The sequence below is a fragment of the Hypanus sabinus genome, chromosome 21 (assembly GCF_030144855.1).
Source record: "Hypanus sabinus isolate sHypSab1 chromosome 21, sHypSab1.hap1, whole genome shotgun sequence".
NCBI lineage: Eukaryota > Metazoa > Chordata > Chondrichthyes > Myliobatiformes > Dasyatidae > Hypanus > Hypanus sabinus.
In genome coordinates this window covers 68,817,068-68,843,981 of record NC_082726.1, presented here as the reverse complement: position 1 = coordinate 68,843,981, position 26,914 = coordinate 68,817,068, and the positions used below count along the sequence as shown (strand labels likewise).

Here is a 26,914-nt window from a genome sequence, read left to right as displayed (position 1 = left end):
GTTATGTTGGACCCAACATTGTCGTTCTGAAATTAAATATTTCAGTTACAAAAATGTGTTATAATTATTCAACATGAATGCAACAGTCCTTTTAACAGAGGATTTTTTCTTTTATAATTTTATTGGAAGTACAAATATTGAACAGTAAATCCTTCTGCAAGAATCAGTATGAAAGAAGCTGTCAAGTTATAGCGAATCTGTGCCTTTGTTGCTTGGTTTGTGTAGATGGGCCTCTGCTAGTGGGCTAGGGAGTCCTGGCAGGATCCTAGGTAGGTCCCTGAAAGAGTCATCAGGAAGTAGGAACTAATGGGCTCCTGTCAAGTTACGGCAGCAGGTCACTAGTTAAATAAATCTGCACTAGATATTACTGACCACAGCGCTTCTCTGTTGACTGTGCAAGCGATTTGCTTAGATCTATGAAAATGGCATACATCCAAATTTTGTTCAGTACATTTTTCCTGAAGCTGACAAACTGTGAACACCACGTTGATAGTGCTGCAACCTGAGCAAAAACTACACTATTGTCACAGGGAGGTTCCCACCTGATATGCTGGTGATTAGGTGGTTGAGAATTATACAGCCCAGAACCTTCCCAGCAATGATCAAGAGGGAGATGCCTCGATTGTTTTTGACGAGCAGCATGATCGTGGCATCATTGGAGTCTTTAAGCATGCCTTGTGGTGACTTGATGGTCCACACAGAGTCTGATCTCCAACTCATTATCAATGGTATTGCAAAAGCATCTCATCTCTTTGGCCTCACTATCAGCCTGGTAAAGACAGACTATTGCCCCACCTTCCATCGCCATCAAAATTGAATGAAATAGATGAGTTCAGGTACCTTGGCAGCATCGTCTCTATTGATGGCTCCCTAGACAAGGTATTTAAATGCCAGAACCTTGGCCATTTGCGTTCATGCATGTTGAACCAGCACAACACTCAACTATCCACAAAGCTGAAGGTGTTCAAATCCTTTTAATGGCTTGAACTATCTCTTAACATTATCTGACTTAATAATCCCCTTCAGGGAATCTCCCTTTGACCACCATTGGTTGCTGTTCTTTCTGTCCAGCCCAGTGATTTTCGCTGGTTACACTTTTTAACCAATGGTTCTCCCACACATTTGCATTTTAACAGTTAATGGATAGATCAGAGATTGTGACCCTTTATTTTAAATATTGCATGACCCACCTAAGAATCATGCCCATGCTTTGAAATTCATTTCTGCCCCAATTTTGCCATTCCCTTGTGTACCCTGCTTAAAGATTAATGACCAGTTATCCCACCCAGTGTAATTTCTTTTGTTTTGATTTTTATCTGATGTAATTTCCTGGCACTAACACAGAATACATAATTTCTGATTTGATCATGCTGTATAAATAAAAGATTTTAATATAGTCAACTGCAAACTTGATGATTGGTAGTAACGCAGTCATTGTTTTGTCTATAAATAAAGAGCCGCGTGTTGTCTTCTATATATAATGATGCACCATCTTTTCTCACGTTGCATCAAATTCAAATTTTAAGTTACACATGCTGAATAACAGCAGGAATGTATTAATATTACAGATCAATTCCATCTTGTTATACACATCAGTCTGCCATCTGTGTCATTCACATTTAACAATATCTTAGGGCATCTCAGCCAAACACCCAAATAGTTGCTCAAATAGCCCCCAAAATATGACTTTGCATGATCCATTCAATTGGATATTGGCTTAAATTCAAATATCTTGTGTTTAATCTAACACTAGTACAACACAGGGAAATCTTTTGCTGGAGTTGTTGATTATCCTTTCTGTGGCTTTCTCTTGGATCTTTTTCAAAACTCTGGGGGTAAACATCTGCCTATACTTCTGTGAAAAGCATTTGTGTGGATAGGGATCTGCTCTGAGCATCAACTACCCTCCACCAACCCAGTGTTTCAGTTTTGATTGCTGCTTAGAACATATGGAAAAGCTGTATTTAGCCAACCTTTCAGGGTAAGTGTATGGAAGGGTTGTATTAGGACAACCTTTCAGGGTGAACAGGGTTTATTGTGCAAAGTGCATTTTTCTTTGTGCATGTAAATCACTGATAAATATCAAAATAAGGCAAAATTATGTTTCTCCAAAGAAATGTATATGCAAATATTTACATGTTTTGATACTGTGCCATTTCTGTTAACAGTGTCCCAAGGATTCCATGGGCTTTTGCAATGGCTGAAGTCTGTGGAGTTGTTCTGTGCACTATCTGGCTGTTATTGTTGCTGCTTCATAAGCACAGGTAGGTTTTAGCATTATCTGCTTTGCTTTTTTTGATGTCATAATTCTCAGGAGGATGTTTTTCTGGAGATTTGATGCTGGAAAATGAACTATCTGTTGAAATTATATCAGCTCCTGTCTGAGTGCCAACTTGAATCCGCTCCAATTTACACAATCTTGGAAGATTCTTTTCACAACCCTGGAACTTCTGGATAGCAAAGATGCATACATCAGGATGCTCTTTATCAATTACAGCTTAGCATTTAATGCTATCATCCCCTTGAAACTAATCAGTAACCTCCAAGGCCTGGGTCTCAATACTCCCTTGTGCAATTGGATCCTGGATTTCCTCATTTGCAGATCCCAGTCATTTAGGATTGGCAAAAACAACTCTTCCACAATCTCCATCAGCACAGATGCAACACAGCTCTGTGCTTAGCTTCCTGTTCTACTTGCTTTACACCTATGACTATGTGGCTAAGTACAGTTCCAACACCATATTCAAGTTTGCTGATGACACCACTGTTATGGCCATATCAAAGGTGGCAATGAATCAGCATACAGGAGGAAAATTCAAAATTTGGCTGAGTGGGCTCATAACACACCTTCTCACTCAATGTCAGCAAGACCAAGGAACTAATTATAGATTTCAGGAGAGGGAAACCTGAGGTCCATGAGCCAGTCCTGATCAGAGGAGGGGAGGGTCAGTAACTTTAAATTCCTGGGTATCACTATCTCAGAAGACCTGTCCTGGGCCCATCATATAAATGTAATTGCAAAGAAAGCTTGACAGTGCCTCTACTTCCTTAGGAATCTGCGAAGATTTGTCTTGATTTCAAAAACCTTGACAAACTCCTATACATGCCTAGCAGAAAAAGTGGCTGCATTATGGCCTGGTATAGGAACACCAATATCTTTGAAAAGAAAATCCTACAAAAGGTAGAGGATTTAGCCCAGTACATCTCAGGTAAAGCCCTCTCAACCATTGAGCACATCTACATGAAATGCTATTGTAGGAAAGCAGCATTAACCATCAGAGATTGCCACCGCCCAGGCCTTGCTCTTTTCTTGCTGCTGCCATCAGATAAAAGGTACAAGTGCCTCAGGGATTGCACCTCAGGTTCAAGAACAATTACTTAGCCCTCAAACATCAGTCTCATGAACAAGGGGATAATTACACTCAACTAGGAAGGGGAGGAGGGAAGAGAAGAGAGCGATAGTTTTAGGGGATTCTATAGTCGGGGGGCAGATGGGAGATTTTGTGGGGCAGATCGGGAGTCTCGGATGGTATGTTGCCTCCCTGGTGCCAGGGTCCGGGACATCTCAGATTGGGTGCAGGCTATTCTTGAGAACGAGGGCACGAACCCAGATGTAGTGGTCCATGTAGGGACCAACGATGTAGGTAAGGTGAGTGATGGGGTCCTGCTTAGAGAGTTCAGGGAGTTAGGAGTGAAGCTGAAAGGCTTCAATTTTGGGATTGCTACCCGTGCCACGTGTGAGTGAGGCGAAGAATAGAATGATTATGCACATTAATACGAGGCTGAGAGCATGGTGCAGGAAGGAAGGGCTCAGGTTTCTGAATAATTGGTCTTTGTTCCAGGGACGTTGGGATCTGTTTCGAAGGGACGGTCTACATCTGAACTGGAGGGGTACTAACATTCTTGCAGGAACGTTTGCCAGTGCTGCTCGGGAGAGTTTAAACTAGATGTGCAGGGGGCAGGGATCCAGAATACGAGAGAAGATGATATGATGAAGGATAAGGGACAGGTAGGGAATACACGTTTCCCAAATATTAATTGTGTAAAGGAGAAAGGTGAGACAGAACATGTGTTGGAAAAGTTACGTGTACAGAGGGTTGGTCAGAAGGAGCATGGGGTTAAATGTGTAGAAGGTTTGGGTGATCTTGAGAAGGTCATCAAAATTCAAGGTGCAATTAGCCCGATGGAAGTTCAAGGAGCTGGGTTAGGTATAATAGACAGTGTTTTAAGCAAAGAGAGGAGGAATGGGCTAAGAATTCTATACTTGAATGCGCATAGTGTGAGAAATAAGACAGATGAGCTTGAAGCTCAGATGAAAATGGGGAACTACGATATTGTTGGGATAACGGAGACATGGCTGCAAGGGGATCAGGCCTGGGAATTGAGTGTACCAGGGTATACGTGCTATCGTAGAGGCAGAAATATGGGAAGAGGGGGTGGGGTGGCCCTGTTGGTGAGGAATGCGATTCAGTCCTTAGCAAGGGGTGACTTAGGAACAGGGGAAGTAGAGTCTGTGTGGAATGAGCTGAGGAACAGTAAGGGTAAAAAGACCCTAATGGGTGTTGTGTACAGGCCCCCAAACAGTAGCGTGGATATTGGGTACAAGTTGATTAGGGAGTTAACATTGGCATGTGCTAAAGGTAATGCAGTCGTTATGGGAGATTTCAACATGCAGGTGAACTGGGAGAATCAGGTAGGTGCTGGACCCCGGGATAGGGAGTTTGTGAAGTGTCTAAGGGATGTATTTTTGGAACAGCTTGTGCTTGAGCCAACCAGGAACGAGGCTATTTTGGACTTGGTGATGTGTAATGAACAGGAATTGATAAGTGATCTTGAAGTAAAGGAGCCATTAGGAAGTAGTGCTCATAACATGATAAGTTTTTATCTACAATTTGAGAGGGATAAGGGCAGATCAGAGGTGTCAGTGTTGCAATTAAATAAAGGAGACTATGGAGCCATGAGGGAAGAGCTGGCCAAAGTTAAATGGGCGGATGCCCTGGCAGGAAAGACAGTGGATCAGCAGTGGCAGATATTCTTGGGGATAATACAAAAGATGCAAAAGCAGTTCATTCCAATGAGAAGGAAGGATTCAAAGAAGGGGAAGGGGCCACAGTGGTTGACAAAGGAAGTCAGAGATTGCATAGTATTAAAGAAAAAAAAGTATGACAGGGCTAAGATGAGTGGGAATACAGATGATTGGGAAAGTTTTAAGGAACAGCAGATCTTGACTAAAAAAGCAATACGGAGAGAAAAAATCAGGTATGAGCTCAGTCTAGCCAGGAATATAAAAGGGGATAGCAAAAGCTTTTTTAGCTATGTGAAGAGAAAGAAGAGAGTTAAGAACAATGTTGGCCCCTTGAAGAATGAATTGGGAGAAATTGTTATGGGAAACAGGGAAATGGCAACAGAATTTAATGCGTACTTTAGATCTGTCTTCACCAGGGAGGACACAAGCAATCTCCCAGATGTATGGATGGGCCAGGGTCATAAGATATCAGAGGAATTGAAACAGATTGACATTAGGAAAGAAACTGTGATGAGTAGACTGATAGGACTGAAGGCTAATAAATCCCCGGGTCAGATGGTCTGCATCCGAGGGTTCTAAAAGAGGTGGCTCAGGAAATTGTGGATGCATTGGTAATCATTTTCCAATGTTCCTTAGATTCAGGATCAGTTCCTGAAGATTGGGGAGTGGCTAATGTTATCCCACTTTTCAAGAAGGGAGGGAAGGAGAAAACGGAGAACTATCGCCCTGTTAGTCGTGGGGAAGATGCTTGAGTCCATTATTAAGGACGAAATAGTGGCATATCTTGATGGCAGTAATAGGATTAGGCCGAGCCAGCATGGATTTACCAAGTGCAAATCATGCTTGACTAATCTGTTGGAGTTTTTTGAGGGTGTAACAAGGATGTTAGACGAGGGTAAGCCAGTGGATGTAGTGTACCTAGATTTTCAGAAGGCATTCGATAAGGTGCCACATAGGAGATTGGTGAGTAAAATCAGAGCTCATGGCATTGGGGGCAGGGTTTCAACATGGATAGAAAACTGGTTGGCAGATAGAAAGCAAAGGGTAGCAGTGAAAGGGTGTTTCTCGGACTGGCTGGAGGTGACTAGTGGGGTACCACAGGGCTCTGTATTGGGACCACAGCTCTTTACGATTTATGTCAACGATTTAGATGAGGGTATTGAAAACTATATCAGCAAGTTTGCTGACGATACTAAACTGGGTGGCAGTGTGACATGCGAAGAGGACGTTAGGAGAATACAGGGAGACTTGGATAGGCTGGGTGAGTGGGCAGATACTTAGCAGATGTCATTCAATGTGAATAAATGTGAAGTTATCCAATTTGGAAGCAGGAACAAGAGGGCAGAGTATTGTCTGAACGGTGTAGAGTTAGGTAAGGGAGAAGTGGAAAGAGACCTAGGGGTCCTAGTTCATCAGTCAATGAAGGTGAATGAGCAAGTGCAACAGGCAGTGAAGAGGGCAAATGCAATGTTGGCCTTTATTACAAGGGGAATTGAGTACAAGAGCAAGGATGTCCTTTTGCATTTGTACAGAGCTCTGGTGAGACCACACCTGGAATATTGTGTACAGTTTTGGTCTCCAGGTTTAAGGAAGGACATTCTGGCAATTGAGGAAGTGCAGCGTAGATTCACTAGGTTGATTCCTGGGATGGCAGGGCTGTCTTACACAGAGAGATTGGGCTTGTACACGCTGGAATTGAGGAGATTGAGAGGGGATCTGATTGAAACGTTTAAGATATTTAAAGGATTTGATAGGATTGAGGCAGGAAATATGTTCCAAATGTTGGGAGAGTCCAGTACCAGAGGGCATGGATTGAGAATAAGAGGTCAGTTATTTAAAACAGAGTTGAGGAAAAACTTCTTCTCCCAGAGAGTTGTGGAGGTGTGGAATGCACTACCTCGGAAGACGGTGGAGGCCAATTCTCTGGATGCTTTCAAGAAGGAGCTAGATAGATATCTGATGGATAGGGGAATCAAGGGATATGGGGACAAGGCAGGGACTGGGTATTGATAGTGAATGATCAGCCAAGATCTCAGAATGGTGGTGCAGACTCGAGGGGCCGAATGGTCTACTTCTGCACCTATTGTCTATTATCTATTGAGATGTTCCCACAGCAATCATCGTACTTTAAGGACTCTATCTTGTTATTTCATGGTCTCGTTATTTATTGCTATTTTTCTATATTTGCATTTGCATAGTCTGTTGTCTTCTATGCTCTTGCTCTTTCATTAATCCTTTTTACAGTTGCTATTCCATAGATTTGCTGAGCATGCCCGCAGGAAAAAGATTATCAGTGTTGTATGTGGAGACACGTACTGTGATAATACATTTTACTTTGAACTTTAATAGAAAGTGAGAAAATTCCCAGTTTGGGTGTCATTCAAAGAGCCAGAGCAAAGTATGTGTTGGATAGAGGCAAACAGTAAAAATCTGTTTCCTTCATTGTTTTAGAATGGAGATGAAGAGGAATTTCTTTAGCCCATGTGTGGTGAATCTGTGGAATTTGTTGCCACAGGCTGCTGTGGAGGCCAAGTCTGTATGTATATTTAAGGCAGAAATTGATAGATTTTTGATTGGTCAGGGCATGAAGGGATACAGGAGAAGACAGGAGATTGGGCTGAGAGGAAAATTGGATCAGCAATGATGAAATGGCAGAGCAGTTGATGGGTCAAAATGGCCTAATTCTGCTCCTGTGTCTTTTGGTTTTACAACACTAGACTATGAATCTCTCACGTCTGTCATTCCTGGTTCCCAATCCAAATGCAGCAATAATATCATCTAGTTGTCCAATTTTAGTATTCATATCCCTTATCACCATAACAATATCTTATGTTTTGCTGTGGTTTTCATCATGCAAAGTATCAAAAACTTTCTATATTTTCTTCACTACTATCAGCTGTTGGAGCATATACTACTACTATTGAAATGTTCATAGGTTGCCTCAGAGTTTCACCAGAAAATAATGCCTGGTATCTCATAAGACATTTGCTTCTTTCAGCATCGAGTGTTATTCCCACATCTGGTTTCGGTTTAGCACTATGTGAATAGATCAGTTTGCGTTCATCAAAATGGAAACATCCAGCCCCTTTCCACCTTGTCTCACACAGTTCTATGATGTTGACTTTCAAACGTTCATTTACCAGTCTCTAGCTTTCCAGCTTGATAAAGAGTTCTCACATTCCATGTTACTATTTTGATGGTATATTTATTGAGGACAGTAGCCTGATTATGGTAGAGTTTCACTTGTCGTACATGGAGTGTCTCTACCGAGTGAGGGATCATTGCCTGTGGGGAAGACCCCCTTCACGCTGTTGTGCTTTTCTCTATCCATGACCATGATATTCTTGGCAAATTTTTCTACTGAAGTGGTTTGCCATTGTGTTCTTCTGGGCACCGTCTTTACAAGATGGGTGATCCAAGCCATTGTCAGTACTCTTCAGAGATTGTCTGGCATCAGTAGTCAGATAACCAGGATTTGTGATATGCACCAGCTGCTCATGTAACCATTTACACCTGCTCCCATCGCTTCACTTGACTCTGATCAGGCAGCTAGGCAGCTAAGCAGGTGCTACACCTTGCCTAAGGGTGACCTGCAGATTAGTGGAGGGAAGGAGGTCCTTGCACTTTTCATAGAGACGTATCTCCACCCTGCAACCACCAGTAAAATGCAGTCGCACAAAAATATTGTCCAAATCAGAGTCCATGAATGTTGCAGCATTTCTCCCTGGGGCCCAGCACCGACTTCAGCTTGAACGCCATGCCACACTGCTTCCTGGACTCCAGTGGATTGAACCAACTGCACCTCTGGCTCCACTGGGCAGCTGTAAAAACAGGCAATACCATGGCTTGAAGCCTGCCCCTCACTATGACCAAGGCTACACAGCTCCTCCACTGTGTGACAATAAACCTGTGAACCGGACTTGCAGCTTTCCATATTAACAGTGTCCAACAGGGTCTTGCGATCACAAGAATAGGGTGAGCAGGCTCTATTTTCTAAGGAAGCTGAGATCCTTCAATATATGCAGCAGGATGTTGGTGATCTTTTGCTGGTCCATTGTAGCAAGTGCAATCTTCTTTGTGGCTGTATGTTGGGGGAGCAGCACTGGTGCTGGTGATGCAAGAAGACTAAATAAACTCATCATAAAGGCTGGATCTGTCCTTGGCTACAACCCAGACTCTTTTGGGTAAGTGGTGGGCAGTGGAGCACCCTTTCGAACAGACTCATTCAGCTCTGCTGTCACAAAGATCATTATAGAAAATCTTTCCTACCAAATGCAATAAGCATGTACAACAATTCATCTCTGTACAACAGGAGAACACACATCATAGTACAATAGTCACTGTTTTATTATTTTGTACATTTATTATTGTACAGTATTGCACATTGGTAAATTATTGTGTATATTATTCTGTACTTTATTGATTAATATCATTATATTTATTATGGCCAAGTGTGTTTTTAAATGTTGCTGGCTGTAATGAAATAATGTCCCACTTAGGATCAATAAAGTACTTACTATTATTATTATCATTATTATTATTTAAACCATTCACTGAGTTACAATAGGAATGACAACTTTTGCCATGAGTGAGCTTGGCAGCTGGTGCAGCCCAGTATTTATACTGAGAAAGGCCCAGCACAATGTGGCAAGCTCTCTGCTCAGTTCCCAGCAGCAGAGTGCACCTTGGACCACAGTGAATGGCTCCTGGCCAGCAGAGATCTGTTGAGTTTTTATAAATAACTCTTTGCTCTCCCAATTGTGTGGCTATTGTGAGCTTGCCCTGTGCTGCCAGTAAGGAATTCAGCATGGACTTGTGCACAGATACAAGGTGGCCTGGTGATAGGGAGCCAGGCATTAGGAGGGCTTTACATTTTGTATTTTGGATAAAATTGTGAAAATTTGTAATTACATCAAGAAAAACTTTATCTTGCAGAACTATGCAGAAACAGAATCTAGGAGCACTGTTGTAATGTCAGGTGATGACTTTACTGTTTAGCTTGAACAAGCTCATTGTCTTGCCTGTCACAATCACCAAATGCTTTGTTGATTAAACTGAGTATTTTTACCAGTACAGTTCTCATAGAGCAGGTAGTATGCAGCATGCTGATTTATTGTTGGTTAGGGTATAGTGAATGGACCAGAGAGGTCATTTTAGTAGGGAGGAAAAGGATTAAATTAGAAATCTGTTGGTCATCATCACAGAATTTTCTGATAGTAATATACACAAGTAACCCAAGACATAATGCTCAAAAGACATTTACGCTACCCTTCAAGTTGTAGTGTCAGCTGGTGATAAACATTGTGACAAATGCATTGTGCAGAAATCTATTTTAATTCAATGTTTTGTTAGTAAATCAGGAGCAAAATTTATGTTTTTTATAGCGATTGGATGCTTAGAACGTAATAGGGAAATGAAATTTGATCTTGTATTTGTGGAATGAATTGCAGTGTTCACTGTATCTTTGGCTGTTTATTGTGGTCCTCCAGGTCTATCCTCCTTCGTCGCATGTGTAGCCTGATGGGAACAGTGTTCTTATTACGCTGCGTTACTATGTTTGTTACCTCGCTGTCTGTGCCTGGCCACCACCTACAGTGTTCTGGAAAAGTAAGTATTTCCAAATGATGCAAATTAGGTCTCAAGCTGGCTCATTGGCCGGGTATTTTGTTTTAATGTTGTGAGATTTATTTTGCCGTGGCTTTCAACATTGCAATGAATTTCATACACAAATGAAATAAAACATGCTTCTACAAAATTTGAAAAGCTGATTGTGAAGGATAAGATTTTGAACATTTGAAAATGACAAATTTATAAAGAAGCAATAATACCTAAAATGTTCACTTGCGATTACCTGCTAAATATTTGAAGTCCTCTAACCTTCCCTCTGCATGTCATTGTGATGAGTTTATCACCTCACTCACATAGCTCTGAATAAATACCAGATACCAGTGCCACTATGTTGACATAGTGGCATCAGCGCTGGACTTCGGGGCGGAAGGTCCCGAGTTAGAATCAAGCCAGCTCCCCTGTATGTTCTCCATCCATGCCTAGCAACTTGACCTTGTAAAAAAAAACCCGCCAGGTTTCAGATGCCCAAACCATGCCATACAATGAGCAATCACCAAAAAGATCGGTGCAAAAAGCTTGTCATGATTGTGCTCCGATGACTCCACCAGGAGTTAAGGGTGCACACACATTAAAGAGAATCTGGATCTGCTTAGATCCATACCAACCAAGATTCCCACCTGAGCTAGTCTTCAGTGCAAAAAGCTTGTCATGACAGCGCCCCGACGACTCCACCAGGAGTTAAGAGCGCACATACTTTAAAGAAAATCTGGAACTGCTTAGAATAGCACATAAACAGCCCTTCAGCCAACTTGTCCATGCCAACCAAGATTCCCACGTGAGCTAGTCTCATTTGACTCATATCCCTCTAAACCTTTCCTATCATGTACCTGTCTGAATGTCACTGTGTTTTTCCAACTCTCTCAATTGTACTTATCCATGTATGTCACTGTTTGTGTATCCTCACCCTAGTGACACAGTCATGACAGATTTACATGAATGGTAGTGGATCAAGGTGGGATGGGGAGATGTGTTGGCAGTGTGCCATCAGGGAGTAGGTATTCTCTTCAGGTTCCCAGTCCCCCAGGATCTTGCAAATAATGTAGAAGCCTGTTTTAAGGTTTGTTTCTTGAATCTGGTTTTAGATACTTTAGTCTCCTTTCTCCACTCAACTTTGTTTAAAACTTGTTTTCGGGTAAGGATCTCCTGAATATTACATGGTTGACCTCAATCAATTAGAACATGAAGACACAATTATTTTGGACTTGACTCTCCCAGCTCCAGTGGGACATAAAACACAAGATGACTGGTCTGATTTTGCGGAGCCCTCTCCCTTTAGGTCCCAGCTAACGTGTTGATATACTGCTATACAGGTAAGTACACCTATACATGAAGAACCAAGATGTGCCAATCCAACCTGAGCCTGAGTTCTGGTGACCTTATTCAAACTGCCCTGAATCTCTGTGTTGGATATGTTGTGCATTGTGTTTTAGCCATTTCTTTTGTCTTTTTCCCTAGTACAGCTGTTAAGAGTATCCCAGCATGAGGTTGGGTTAGTCATGTGTACTACTTTGCACTTGAGTCTCCTTAATTTGGGACTCCTGGGGAACTTTGTTTTTTAGATGAAAACTTAATTGTGATGATGTATCTTAATCCCATGCTTTTATATGCATTAATTTCAATTTTTGGTATTTTTTCTATATTCTTTAATGGGATATGATCATCAGTGCTAAGGGCTTTTGTAACTTACAATAACTCAGTGTATGATTATATAATTTAGTGCAGAGCAGGTGGCCTTTCACAGAGAAAGGTAATGAGCAGATGAGTTTATCAGTGTCATTAGCTTTGGTCTTGACCTTTTATTAGAGATGAGTAATGAGTTATATTTAAAATCCGCAGTTGCAGCTGACTGAATAGTGCAGACATCTGGATTACTAACCCAGTAACATAACCACAATGCCGTCAGAGGCTTGTGAATAGTTCTGCTGTAATAGTGGTAGAAAGTTCAGTGATCTTTGGTCAACACTATGTATTTTCTTCTTTCAGTTGTATGGAGACATGTGGGCCAAATTTCAAAGGGCACTCGCAATTTGGAGTGGTTTTGGAATGACACTAACAGGCGTGCATACTTGTGGAGACTACATGTTCAGTGGCCACACGGTTGTCCTCACCATGCTCAACTTCTTTGTCACGGAATGTAAGCATGAGATTGTTCTTCTTCATTGGCTTACTTGAATGGGCAAAGACAGTTACTTGGAGAAGGAAGTGATTACTATCAGCAATAATAATGTGATGATTCAGATAGTATGTAAAACCATCCAGTTTTAAGTAGGAAGATTGGATAATGGATTTATTTATGAAATGAATTATCAAATATTACACCTTGGGTTTTAGGAGGACAATATAATTACTGAAGTACACTCTTGAGAAATACAGACTTGCAGTAGCGTTGCAGTCATATTGCATTACATAAGCAACATGCACAAGAAAAACATAAATTAAGGAGAAAATATACATAAATTATGCACAAAAATACAAGAAGCACATTTAGCAAAAAAGGTGAATTCAGTCCAAGGTGGTTCAAGTGATCACAGTGTTGTTATACTGAGGTACTGATTCGGATTGTGCTGATTGTTTCAAGGACTGAATGATTGAAGGGAAATAGCTGTTCTACATCTCTTCCATTCTAGTGAGGATAAACCCAGTCTATACAATCTCCCATTGTAACCACAGCCCTCCAGTCCTGGCAACATTCTATTGAAGACACAAGAGAGTGCTTGAATCTGGAGCAACACCAGGGAGGTACTGGAAGAACTTTGTGGGTCAGGCAGTATCTATGGAGGGAAATGGAGTCATCATTAGTCTATGCATCCAACGTATTTTTAACAACTTCCTCCGCCAATACCAGGCACATCTCCCCTTTCCTCTCCACATTCCTCAGGATCACTCTCTCCATGACTCTCGCATCTGCTCATCTATCCTCGCCAATCCTCCTAAATTTCCAGGCACTTAGCCCTGAAACAACAACTGCGCCTATATCTTCACTCACTACCATTCAGGGTCCTCAATGAGGCGAATGAGGCATTCTTTCACATGTGATTCCAGTGATGTTATTTGTTGTATCTGGTGGTCCTAGTGTGGCTCCCTCTACATAGGTGAGACCTGACGTAGGACCACTTCGTTGAGCACCTTCATTCCATCTGTAGTTGGGATCTCCCAGAGGGCACTCATTTCAATTCCACTCCACATTCCCACACCGATGTGTCTATCCACAGCTTTTGCCACTGCTGGGTCACGGCTAAATGACATGCCAGCAGCAAGAACATTAACTCCTGAAAGTTATGATAGCTACTCCTCTATGTGTTCTGTTTCCCTTGTTTTTCCTGTTTTCCTCTCTCCTCCTTATCCCACATATTCTCTTCTTTTGCCCATCATCCACATATTCCTCCTGCTCCTCCCCGCCTTCCCTTTATTTCATTCTCTATTATCCTATCACATCCAATATCTTGCACCCATTACCTTCCCAACTTCTGATATAATTTCCCCCCTCACCTGGATCCACCTATCACTTAACAACATACACAAAATGCTGGTGGAATGGAGCAGGCCAGGGAGGATCTATAGGGAGAAGTGCTGTCGACGTTTCAGGCCAAGACCCTTCGTCAGGACTAACTGAAAGGAAAGATAGTAAGAGATTTGAAAGTAGGAGGGGGAGGGGAAAATGCGAAATGATAGGAGAAGACCAGAGGAGGAGGGGTGAAGCTGAGGGCCAGACAGGTGATTGGCAAAAGTGATACAGAGCTAGAGAAGGGAAAGGATCATGCGATGGGAGGCCAAGGGAGAAAGAAAGGGGGAGGGGAGCACCAGAGGGAGATGGAGAACCGGCAGAATGATGGGCAGAGAGAGAAAAAAAAACTAAATATATCAGGGATGGGATAAGAAGGGGAGGGGCATTAACGGAAGTTAGTGCTCATGCCATCAGGTTGGAGGCTACCCAGTCGGTATATAAGGTGTTGTTCCTCCAACCTGAGTGTGGCTTCATCTTGACAGTAGAGGAGACCATGGATAGACATATCAGAATGGGAATGGGACGTGGAATTAAAATTTGTGGCCTCTGGGAGATCCTGCTTTCTCTGGCAGACAGAGTGTAAGTGTTCAGCGAAACAGTCTCTCCGTCTTCGTCGGGTCTCACCAATATATAAAAGGCCACACCGGGAGCACCGGATGCAGTATACCACACCAGCCGACTCACAGGTGAAGTGTCACCTCACCTAGAAGGACTGTCTGGGGCCCTGAATGGTGGTGAGGGAGGAAGTGTAAAGGCAGGTGTAGCACTTGTTCCGCTTGCAAGGATAAGTGTCAGGAGGGAGATTGGTGGGAAGGAATGGGGGGGGGGGATGAATGGACAAGGGAGTCGCGTAGGGAGCGATCCCTGCGGAAAGCAGAAAGTGGTGGAGGGAGAGACGTGCTTGGTAGTGGGATCCCATTGGAGGTGGCGGAAGTTACAGAGAATTATACGTTGGATCCGGAGGCTGGTGGGGTGGTAGATGAGGACAAGGGGAACCCTATCCTGAGTGGGGTGGTGGGTACCTGGATTATTCCTCTTCCCGCCCTGTCTCTTGCAAAAATGCTATCCCCTTCTCACAATTCCTCCGTCTCTGCCGCATCTGCTCTCAGGATGAGGCTTTTCATTCCAGGATGAAGGAGATGTCTTCCTTCTTTAAACAAAGGGGCTTCCCTTCTTCCACCATCAACTCTGTTCTCAAACACATCTCTCCCATTTCCCGCACATCTACCCTCACCCCATCCGCCCACCACCCCACTCAGGATAGGGTTCCCTTTGTCCCCACCAGCCTCCGGATCCAACCTATAATTCTCCATAACTTCCGCCACCTCCAACGGGATCCCACTACCAAGCACGTCTCTCCCTCCTCCCCCCCTTCTGCTTTCTGCAGGGATCGCTCCCTATGCGACTCCCTTGTCCATTCATCTCCCCCATCCCTTCCCACCGCCAGAGCAAGCAGGATCTCCCAGTGGCCACACATTTTAATTCCACGTCCCATTCCCATTCTGATATGTCTATCCATGGCCTCCTCTACTGTTAAGATGAAGCCACACTCAGGTTGGAGGAACAATGCCTTATATACCGGCTGAGTAGCCTCCAACCTGATGGCAAGAACATTGACTTCTCTAATTTCTGGTAATGCCCCTCCCCTTCTTACCTCATCCCTGATATATTTAGTTTTTTTTCTCTCTCTGTCCATCACTCTGCCTGTTCTCCATCTCCCTCTGGTGCTCCCCTCCCCCTTTCTTTCTCCCTAGGCCTCCCGTCCCATGATCCTTTCCCTTCTCTAGCGCTGTATCACTTTTGCCAATCACCTTTCAATCACCCTCAACTTCATCCCACCCCCTCAGGTCTTCTCCTATCATTTCGCATTTTCCCCTCCCCCTCCTACTTTCAAATCTCTTACTATCTTTCCTTTTGGTTAGTCCTGACGAAGGGTCTCAGCCCGAAACATCGACAGCGCTTCTCCCTATAGATGCTGCCTGGCCTGCTGCATTCTACCAGCATTTTGTGTGTGTTGCTTGAATTTCCAGCATCTGCAGATTTCCTCGTGTTTGCCACCTATCACCTGCCAGCTCTTGCTCCACCTTTTTTTTGTAATTTATTTTTTATTGCAGTTCATCATCAAACAAATGTTTCCACAAGATGTATTTCAGATGCTATATATATATATCATATAGTCATATTTGCCACAAATCTCCACTTAATATTTATCTGAGGTATACACTTATAGAAAAGAGAAAAGAAAGAACAAGCAAAAGGAGAAAACTATATACAAGTAAGAAGTGATCTTTTTTTTTAACAACATTTCATTAAATTGTGAGAATAAAATCAGGCTTATGAGGTATTATGTAATGAAACCATTTTTCCCAGTATCAATCAAATTGTTCCAACTTATGATTAACAGATGCTATTATCTCCATTTTGTAAATGTCCATTGTAATTTCCATCCATGTGTTTAAAGTTGGGCTCTCCTGTAATAACCATTTCCTGATAAGAGTCTTTTTACCAGCCACCAACAGTATAGTCATTAAATATTTATCTCTTTTCAACCATTCTTGAGGTATATACCCAAAATATATGCTCTTACTTTCTAAGGGTATTTCACATTTAAAGATGTCTTGTAGGGCATTATGTATCCAACTCCAATAGTCTTTAATAATGGGACATTTCCAGAAAATATAATAATGGTTTGCATTTTGACTTCCACAATTCTTCCAGCAAACAGGGAAGTTACTATCATAATGGGATTTCTGAGAGGGTGTAATAAAATATTTTATCAAGTTTTTCCATCCAAACTCCCTCCATTTCTGTGAACTGGTACACTTCCATTGATACCTCCATATTATTGTCCATTCTTCCTCAGATATAATTATCCCTCCTTCCTTCTCCCATTTTGTTTTAATGTATGAAGTCAAATGTGTTTTAAAATTGACAACCCTTATACACGCTTGAAATGACTCTACCACCATTATCTGAATTATATGCTTTTCTAAATAGCTCTATCAAACATGTACTTGCCTTGGTTACATTCTTAACCACCCTATTAACATACTGTTGCATCTGTAAATACAGATAAAAGTCTTGTTTTTTAAGTGTTTCTGTTTAAGCAGTTCAAAATTGTTCCTCCTTTCATTATATTACAAAGAACTGTTATTCCTTTAGCTGTACAGTCCTTAAATCTAGCATCCAGTTTATTCAGCATAAAATCCGAGTCATGCACACCATTTAAGAATTGCAATATCTCTCTCTAGTTTATATTCTTTTATTATAGTTTCCCATATTTTATGAGTCCATTTCACCCATGGGTTATCAATAGTATTTATGTAACTTTGTAGATTGTTCAGCTAAAATTGCCTGTATGGGGATGGAAAGTATCCTCTCTTCCATGTTTTTCCATTGAGCATCATTTGACGGGTTGCACCAGCATATCACAGCTCTCAACTGTGCTGCAAAATAATAATCTCTAAGAGAAGGTAGGTGCTCCACCTTTTTAAACTGGCTATCTCCCCTCCAGGGATGCTGCCTGTCCCACTGAGAACATCCAGGGAATCTCTCCTGCTAACACATCCTTGTGACCACCAGAACCACACACGATATTCCCAAGTCCAGTTAAGGGTTTCAAAGATACATTTAATGTCAGAGAAATGTATAAAATATACATCCTGAAATACTTTCTCTTTGCAACCATCCACGAAAACAGAGTGCCCCCAATGAATGAATGACAGTTAAATTTTAAAACCCAAACCCCAAAGCCCCCCTAGTCCCCACCTCCCATGCATGAGCAGTAGCAAAGCAACAATCCCCTCTCCCCTACCAGCAAAAAAAAGCATTGGCACCCATCACCAAGCACTCAAGTGTGCAGCAAAGATACAGACTTACAGTACCCCAAAGACTACTCGTTTAGCTGGTATTCAGTGTACCACAGGTTTTCTCTCTCTCCCTAATAATGGAGAAAGGAGTGTCTCTGTTTCAAAGCGGAGTGTGAAATAAGTGTTATGTAAACTTGTAACATAACAAATTTACAAAACTTCTATATTCCATGTCCTGGTGTAGCAAATGTGTCATGTGGCTTCTTCACCCCCCGTCTACCTGTGTTGCAACTTTTGGGAACCATAGACTTGAATGTCATGGTCCATCTGTTCATCAGTGTTCCCATGTACCCTGCAATTTTCTGTATATATCTCCACCAAAATGTATCACCTTGCATTTGTTGGGATTACTTTCTATCTGCCAAATCTCCAACCAACTTTCCATCTAACCCGTGGCCTGCTGTAGTCTGAGAAAACCTTCACTATACTCAACACCATCATTGCTCATGTCACCTGCAAACTTACTAATCCTAGCACCTACATGTACGCCCAAGTTAATACATTGTGACAAGCGCTGATTCCTGCAGTACACTACTGGTCATAATTTAAATCCACCTCTGCCATCAATCACCAAGTCAATTTTGGATCTGATTATCTAGTTTTCCATTTATCACCACAAGACATAGGAGCAGAATTAGGCCATCTGGCCCATCGAGTCTGCTCCGTCATTCAATCATGGCTGATCCTTTTTTTCTATCTCCTCCTCAACCCCAGTTCCTGGCCTTCTCCCCATAACCTTTGATGCCATGTTCAATCAAGAACCTATTAATCTCTGCCTTAATACACCCAACCTGGCCTCCACAGCTGCATGTGGCAATAAATTCCACAAATTCACCACCCTTTGGCTAAAGAAATTTCTCTGCATCTCTGGTTTGAAAGGGCGCCCCTCTATCCTGAGGCTCTGCCCTCTTGTCCTAGACTGTCCCATCATGAGAAAATCCTTTCCACATCTACTCTGGCTAGGCCTTTCAACATTCGAAAGGTTTCGCTAAGATACCCCCCCCCACCCCCCATCCTTCTGAATTCCAGCGAGTACACACCTAGAGCCATCAAACTTTCCTCGTTTGATAACCGTTTCATTCCTGGAATCATCCTTGTGAACCTTCTCTAGACTCTCTCCAATGCCAGCACAACTTTTCTAAAATGAGGGGCCCAAAACTGTTCATAATACTCAAGATGAGGCCTCACCTGTGCCTTATAAAGCCTCAGCAACACATCCTTGCTCTTGTATTCAAGACCTCTTGAAATGAATGCTAACATGGCATTCATCACAGATTCAATCTGCAAGTTAACATTCAGGGTGTTTTGCACAAGGATTCCCAAGTCACTCTGCATATCAGATTCCTGAATTTTCTCCGTTTAGAAAATAGTCTGCACATTTATTTTCCAACATTGTATTTCATTTGCCACTTACTTACCCATTCTCCTAATCTGTCTAAGTCCTTCTGCATCCTACCTGTATCCGCAACACTACCTGCCCCTCACCAATCTTTGTATCATTTGCAAACTTGGCAACAAAACCATTTATTGCATCATCTAAATCATAAAAAGAAGTGGTTCCAAAACATTTGTAAATTAAATGGTAAAGGAAAGAGAAGGGATAAGAGGAGAAACTCTTTCACAGAAATAGGAAGAAGGGTTCTAGTCGGAAGTTGGAAGTGTATTCAAGGAAACATGCAACAGAAGGTTGGATAAGCATGTGAAAGCTCTGAGATAAAGTATGAGATGAGGATTAATTGGTGAGTTCTTTAATGAGTCACGAAAGGTACAATGCACTGTTCTGTATTTATTATGAGGCTTAGTGTGTTATTAATTCTAGCCAATTAGTAGTGTAATCTTTATTCTGTTCATTTTCATTTTATTAGTACTGGTCTTGTAGCTCAGCTGAAACTGAGAACTAAACCTAACATATAATCTTTCCTTTCACCCTCAATTAGATACACCAAGAAGCTGGTACTTCTTGCATACCTTGTCCTGGGTAATGAACCTATTTGGAATCTTCTTCATCCTGGCTGCACATGAACATTACTCAATTGATGTCTTCATCGCATTTTATATTACCACAAGACTGTTTTTGTACTACCACACATTAGCCAACACTCGAGCGTATCAACACAGCCGTAGAGCACGGATTTGGTTCCCGATGTTTTCATTCTTTGAATGCAATGTCAATGGCCCTGTACCAAATGAATATAGTTGGCCTCTTTCTAGGCCGAGGTTATTGAAAAGATTAATTGGATAAGTGGTAATCTGCCCCAACAGTTACTTTGTTGGACAAACCAAAAGTTAAGGAAGAGTTAACTGATTTTGTATAAAAGATTCACATAATCAGTACAAGGCAAGTACAAATGTGAAGAGGGTGAGGCTTTTATATAGTTGGTGGTTGGTTTGGCTCATGTTAAGTCCACCAAGTTGAAATATTACTTTTCCTTTACTACAAATATATCAACTCCATCAGCTGGGAATCTTTCCTGCCATTGGTGGCCTTGTATGATTTGAAAGAGATGCAGCCACCTGGTAACGTAAGCTCTCCTGACGTAAGCTATCTGACCACCTTGGTGGTAATATAAATTCAGCAGTATGCCCACAAGAACTAATGCTGCTTTTCCTTTTTGCCCTGAGGAGAATGATTTCAAATGAAGCCAGTGACTTCTTGTTGTGTTCAAAGGCTGCCGTTCAAATTGTTCAGCTGGTTTTCTGACAAACCTTTCTCTATTTGAGGATATTTGTTCAAAGATTTCCTTTGTCATTGGGTTTGGTTTCAGGGAAATCTCATTTTGCACTTGTTTAAGGAAACACTAAAGAATTGTGGGAAACCTGGAAGAACCTTTTACAAAGTGTCTTCATTCTACATTTTCTATTTTCATCCTCACTACATAACCACGGATGGTATGCAATCTGTTCCTAAAGCAATAAAAGGGTTTTGTCCAATACTGGTTCCTTTGGGGTAGCCATCATTTTTACCTAGAACTGCTCATTGTAGTAGCAACAACTTCAGCCCTTCCCTCTGTAGACCTTGACATTAGTATTAATTTTGTCAATTATCTCTCAGAAATACGACTTAATGCACTCAAAAAACACTCAGACCACTTGTAATGTTTACAATGTTGTGTAGTTGATTAGCATACACTATTTGCAATTTAAAATGTTTGATTTATCTAAACCATAATTAGGTATTATTTATAAAATAATTCAGTAGTTTTCAATCAATTTAATTGCTGTTGGATAGTTTATGTGATCCACTGTTAGAAGGGAGAATCCTTCATTTCACTTGGGAGAAGTTGTGATTGTACTTCACCTCTGGTGACTTATCAGAAACACTTCTTACAAGTTGACCTGTAGATCAGGATATATTTTGCTTGTGGACTTGCAAGATGCCAGGCACATAATTCCATTTGAAAAACTAAAAATGATGAATGTATGTGTTTTTGTTTTAACAGTTGTAAGAAATTGACAAGCCAGGTAACATTTTCTTCAGTGATTTGTTATCAGATTAATTTAATAAGGTGATAGTATCAGAGGTAAACTCCCTCATTCAGTCAGATCAAGACGGATCTATCCTGATATCCCGATTCCCTTGGTATCCTGCAATCTACCGATCTCTCTCTCAAATCTCCTTGGGATTTCCATAACCCTCTTGGCTGGAGAATTCTAGAGATTCACAACCAAAAAAACTCATTTCAGTCCCAGATTGCTGACCGCCCCCCCCCCTTTATTTTGAGATGGTGATCGTGGGCCCTGTAAACCCAACATTGTTCCAGTAACAACCGTATCAAGTGCCATCAGAATTCTGTATGTTTCGTTGAGATCACCTCTTAAGTCTAAACTGTTGAGTTTTCCAGCCCTTTCAGTTTAATGCCTACTCTAGGACAATCCCCTCCAATGCCTAGAGACAATCTGACAAATCTCCACTGTTCTCCCTCCGTCACTGGCATATCCTTGGTAAGGACAAGATCGGGATGTGGTACTATAGATGGCCATCTGATCACAGCTCTGTGCATTAGCCTGTTCCTCCCCCTGGATCAAGAAACAAAGCATCCCAGTTTGATATTTCTGCTTCATGCCTTAATGCAGAGGTTAATGACAAGCTCCTGGAACTGTGGAACAATGCATTGCAGATACAACAGTTGCTCCTTAAATGTCACAGAAGTGGAACTGTTGCCTGGTCCTTTTCAAAAATGTGCTGCTGTTATAGGAAATAATCATAGCATCTTGGAATTTACCCATTTACTATTCAGTTACCTGGGGAGCAAATTGAAGAGCAAAGAGTGGATGAGATGGTAGAAGTATTTTATTGGTAGAGCCATCTAAGGGATTTCAGTCGAATGAATGAATATTGATTGGCTCAGTGCATGTTAACATTCCCATTTCTGCTAAATGGCATCTTTCAAATGATTCAGGGTTCACATTCTGTACAGTCTTAATGTTCATTGCCCAAATTGGATGCAATACAAACCTTTAAAGGACAGTATCTGCTTGTAGAACTTAACTGTAGAAGACTGGCATGACATTTGCCAATGAGAGAGTGTTTTGCATGCATTGAGAACTTAGCTACTTAAATTTCTTCAACATTACAGATGCTAGGTAAGTTGCCAATAACTAGTTGTGCTATCATGTGGCTGTCCTACAGAAAGTTGTTTGTATTTGTCCATAAGTATGCCTGAATGTTTTTGATATTGAATATGACTTGTGCTGATCTTCCTTTGTCAGTTAACACAGGTTCCTGTTTTAATTCATAAACAGAGCTCTGCAGTGTCACAAGGGAGTAACCTTATCTGTCCATTTGTTGAGAAGCATTTTTCTCCTTGGCCTTGTTTTGCGCATCAGCAGCTTTGATTCTGATGAACTATCTGCATGAGGTCTCACACTGTTAAAAGCACTGTAATTTTATTCCTTTTGAGATATTGTGTGATTGCACTGACTCCTTGTTCTGCTACTAGGTTCCTGTACCTGATTCAGTGTGATATTCACAGGTTGGCGTTCCTGTTCTTTTGTGATATCTTGAATTGAGGGACAGTAATACAAGCTAATAATGTTACTAGTTAACAAGCACCCCCTGGCTATTCAGTTTGGTGCTGAAGAACCTCACTCAACTCTGAGCTTCTAATGATCACCGAGATGTACTTACTGATTGTGGGTTTGTGGGGAACCCAGGTATTCTTGCAGCGCTGTAGCATGCATCTTCTTTTGTTCCTCCTCACTGGCATGTCATTGGCCATGTAAATCTGATAAAATCCCAATTCCAAGGTTTTCAGCTGATCATTAGAAGGGCTTTTGGTGGAGGCATTTCTGGATGATTCTGCTCAGGAGAACATTTTGGGAGGGGGTTGAACTTGAACCTGAGGCAGTTCTCAAAGAGAGGCCTTCCTAATTAAACAGCATTCTCAGGGAGCATCATGAGGAATCACTTCAGTCAAAAATTGTCAGATCAAACCATTTTTGTGACACAAAATGTATTATGAAATGAATTTATTCTGTGTCTTCCGGCTGCATCATCCTTAACTATAGGTACTTTGACTTCAAATATACAAATTATTCTGGTCCTGCTGTGTAAAGTCAGGTAGAGTAAACTGCCAAGAAATGAGGTAAAAATTTTAGTGACTTTTAACTTTAAATGTGCAGATGTATTCCAGTTCTTACACTGACTTACACTTAAACTCCAAAGTTTGAGGGATTGCAGGTGTTTTTTAATCTCCTGGGTCTGTCTTGTCATGACCCCGTGCTTCTGACTCCCTACATCAGAAAGAGCATCTTGCTGCAATGATTTCTTGTATTCCCTATTTAGAAAAAAACACCTCCTTCACTGATTAAGCTGAAAGTAACAGAGAAGCCAAAAAGGCGAGCTGGTTAGGAAAAGTACTAACCATTTATATAGCGTAAATCTCATGGGCAGCTCACTGTCTGTTGAGGCCAGTTAGAGGTGCTGACCATGCCAGTATGCCCGTGTCCCAAAAATGAACTCATGTTAGTTGTCCTGTCCAAGTGGATGGATGAGGTGAAATAGCCTGGTGTTGAATAAGGTTGTAAGCTTAAAGAAAACATTCAATATCAAAAAATCCAATTTGCTTCCGACTCGCGCGCGTGTGTTAGAGAGAGAGACACACGCACACAGTTGGTGAGTGTTTGAGGCAACCTAACATAATTAAATAACCAACAATATCGAATGTTTTTTCTTACAAACACCAATTAATTACCTTTTTATAAATTAAATAGATATAAAACAACCCTGTGTTTAAAAAAAACTCTTAATGGACTTTTTACTTTTAGGTTTGAAGTACTATTCAGTATTACTAATATTTATTAAGTTCAAATCAGAGGTATTAAATGTTTACATTGGTATTTTGTTCAACTAAAAGTATTGAAGGAGCCTGACTGAGTTAGAGCAGCAGTGTTCTGCAGTTCTGTGCATCAGCTCTGTCTGATTCCATCTTTATGATGATGCCTTTTATTGGCTTTTGCTGAGATCTAATAAGAATTCCAGAATGTTTTTGTGTACAAATTCTAAATAAATTTGTTCTATCTGTAATGGTTACCAATGCCTTCTCCTTCTTTCAGTGTAACTAGTTTAATACAGGCATGATATTACAGGTCCCCCAAGTTTTTTTCCCTAGAACTTGCATTAAGAGATCTAGCTTCTCGTTGCAACAGTTCACAATCAATACATTATATACATCATGTGGTAATATCTGAGCTGCAGAAGGTTCTGGGAGTCTGCTCATGATTTACAGAAGGCTGGTTTGCAACTAATACAGACTCAGGCCAGTCCTAGGTTACGAACACCCAACATACTGACACTGCCAGTACGACCAATCTTACGTAATACTACTACATTCAAAAAGTTCAATGTCCACACTTATGTTTCTTCTTATGGATAGCAGAACTAGTTCCTCTCTCTACTTTTAGTAATAGTTCTTCTTATCAGTCTTGAGAGCTTTTGATGACATTCATTATGACACTTCCTTATTGAATGAGATTTTATGACTTAAGGACAAAATAAAATTTTGGATATTTGTAAAATTAGAACCCATCCATTATGTAGAGGGGGCCTGTAGTTAGAACATCAAGAATATTTTTGTTATTGTTTGGAGATTGAATGCCCAGGAAGGGGTTTGTACTATGGGTTACTGGTGAGATCACACCTGCAGTTTCTGTATACATTACCGGTCTCCATATTGGGAGCAGTTCAGAGATTTACTAAACCCACAACTATTCTATCAGTTATAGGTCAGTTGATTGAGGAGAATCGGACAGGCTTGGCTGTATCAGTTGGAGTTTAGAAGAGTAGTTTGTTTGAAATGTTTTAAGATTTTCAGGGATGTGATATGGTGAATGTGGAGAGGAAGATTTCTCTTCTGGGAGAATCTAGAATCACTGTTCAAAAATAAAGGGTCTGCACATATGACAGGGGAGGTAATTTTTTTCCCCTCCCTGAAGCTTTTGACAGTTTGGAACTCTGTTCAAACTACCCTTTGAGGAAGAAAATCTTTGGCAGAGTTACATTTTAAACAAGTAGAATGGAGGAACATATGAAGTTGAGATTACAATACAATCAGCCATCATCTTGTTCACTGGTGGAGTGGGTTGCCCGATTTATCCTTTTAATCCACCCATTTTATTAATCCACCTCAGTGTCATTAGATTTGTTACCTTTACATTTAGATAGTTACATGGTGATAGTGAAGTTTCCAAAATCTGGTCCTTGTGCACCTGAATGGGTTTGGGAAATGTTTTGTGCTTTATGTTAAACTTGTCTGTTTGTTTAAAGGGAGCCAAGCATTAAATGTGTCATGTGATTTGCTGATGACACTAAGATTGGGAGTGTAGTGGAGAGTGAGGAAGGTTTTCATGGCTTACACAGGGATCCGCACCAGCTGGAAAAATGGGCTGAAAAATGGCAGATGCAATTTAATGCAGACAAATGTGAGGGTTTGCACTTTGCGAGGTTGACAGACAGATATACTTTACTGATCCCGAGGTAAATTGGCTTTTGTTATAGTCACACCAACCAAGAATAGTGTAGAAATATAGCAATATAAAACCACAAATAATTAAATAATAATAGGTAAATTATGCCAAGTGGAAATAAGTCCAGGACCAGCCTATTGGCTCAGGGTGTCTGACACTCCGAGGGAGGAGTTGTAAAGTTTGATGGCCCCAGGCAGGAATATAAGATTATTAATGGACGGCACGCTGGAGGCAGGAAGCATTTTCCTGCTGATGGGCGAGTCCAGTACCAGAGGCCACAGTTTAAGAATAAGGGATAGGCCATTTAGAACAGAGATGCGGAAAAACTTTTTCACCCAGAGAGTAGTGGATATGTGGAATGCTCTGCCCCAGAAGGCGGTGGAGGCCAAGTCTCTGGATGCTTTCAAGAGAGAGTTAGATAGAGCTCTTATAGATAGCGGGGTCCTGGGGAGAGGGCAGGAACTGGGTACTGATTGTGTATGATCAGCCATGATCACAGTGAATGGCGGTGCTGGCTAGAAGGGCCGAATGGCCTACTCCTGTACCTACTGTCTATTGTCTATTGACTTCCTATGACGTTCAGTATTGCATCTCGGTGGAATGAGTCTCTGGTTTAGGCACTTCTGTGCCTAACCAGTACATTATGGAGTGGATGGGAGACATTGTCCAAGATGGCATGCAACCTGGACAGCATCCTCTTTTCAGACACCACTGTCAGAGAGTCCAGTTCCACCCCCACGACATCATTGGCCTTATGAATGAGTTTGTTGATGCCTGCTACCCTTAGCCTGCTGCCCCAGCACACAACAGCAAACATGATAGCACTGGCCACCACAGACCCGTAGAACATCCTCAGCATCATCTGGCAGATGCTAAAGGACCTCAGTCTCCTCAGGAAGTAGAGACGGCTCTGATCCTTCT

The 26,914-nt window shown here is 41.5% G+C and overlaps 1 protein-coding gene across 3 annotated transcripts in view; it reads left to right on the top strand.

Moving 5' to 3' along the window:
* samd8 (sterile alpha motif domain containing 8) overlaps positions 1-24,548 on the top strand; it is an 89,978-nt gene extending 65,430 nt beyond the window's left edge. For 2 of the 3 annotated variants that reach the window (XM_059946838.1, XM_059946840.1), the window contains 4 exons: positions 2,169-2,264; positions 10,516-10,633; positions 12,638-12,788; positions 19,966-24,548. In XM_059946838.1, coding sequence (XP_059802821.1) covers positions 2,169-2,264; positions 10,516-10,633; positions 12,638-12,788; positions 19,966-20,270 — 670 coding nt within the window. In that variant the 3' untranslated portion in view covers positions 20,271-24,548. Of the gene's footprint in view, positions 1-2,168; positions 2,265-10,515; positions 10,634-12,637; positions 12,789-13,281; positions 13,394-19,965 lie in introns of all 3 variants that reach the window. The other variant, XM_059946839.1, reaches the window with a different exon arrangement.
* Positions 24,549-26,914: the final 2,366 nt, after the last annotated feature.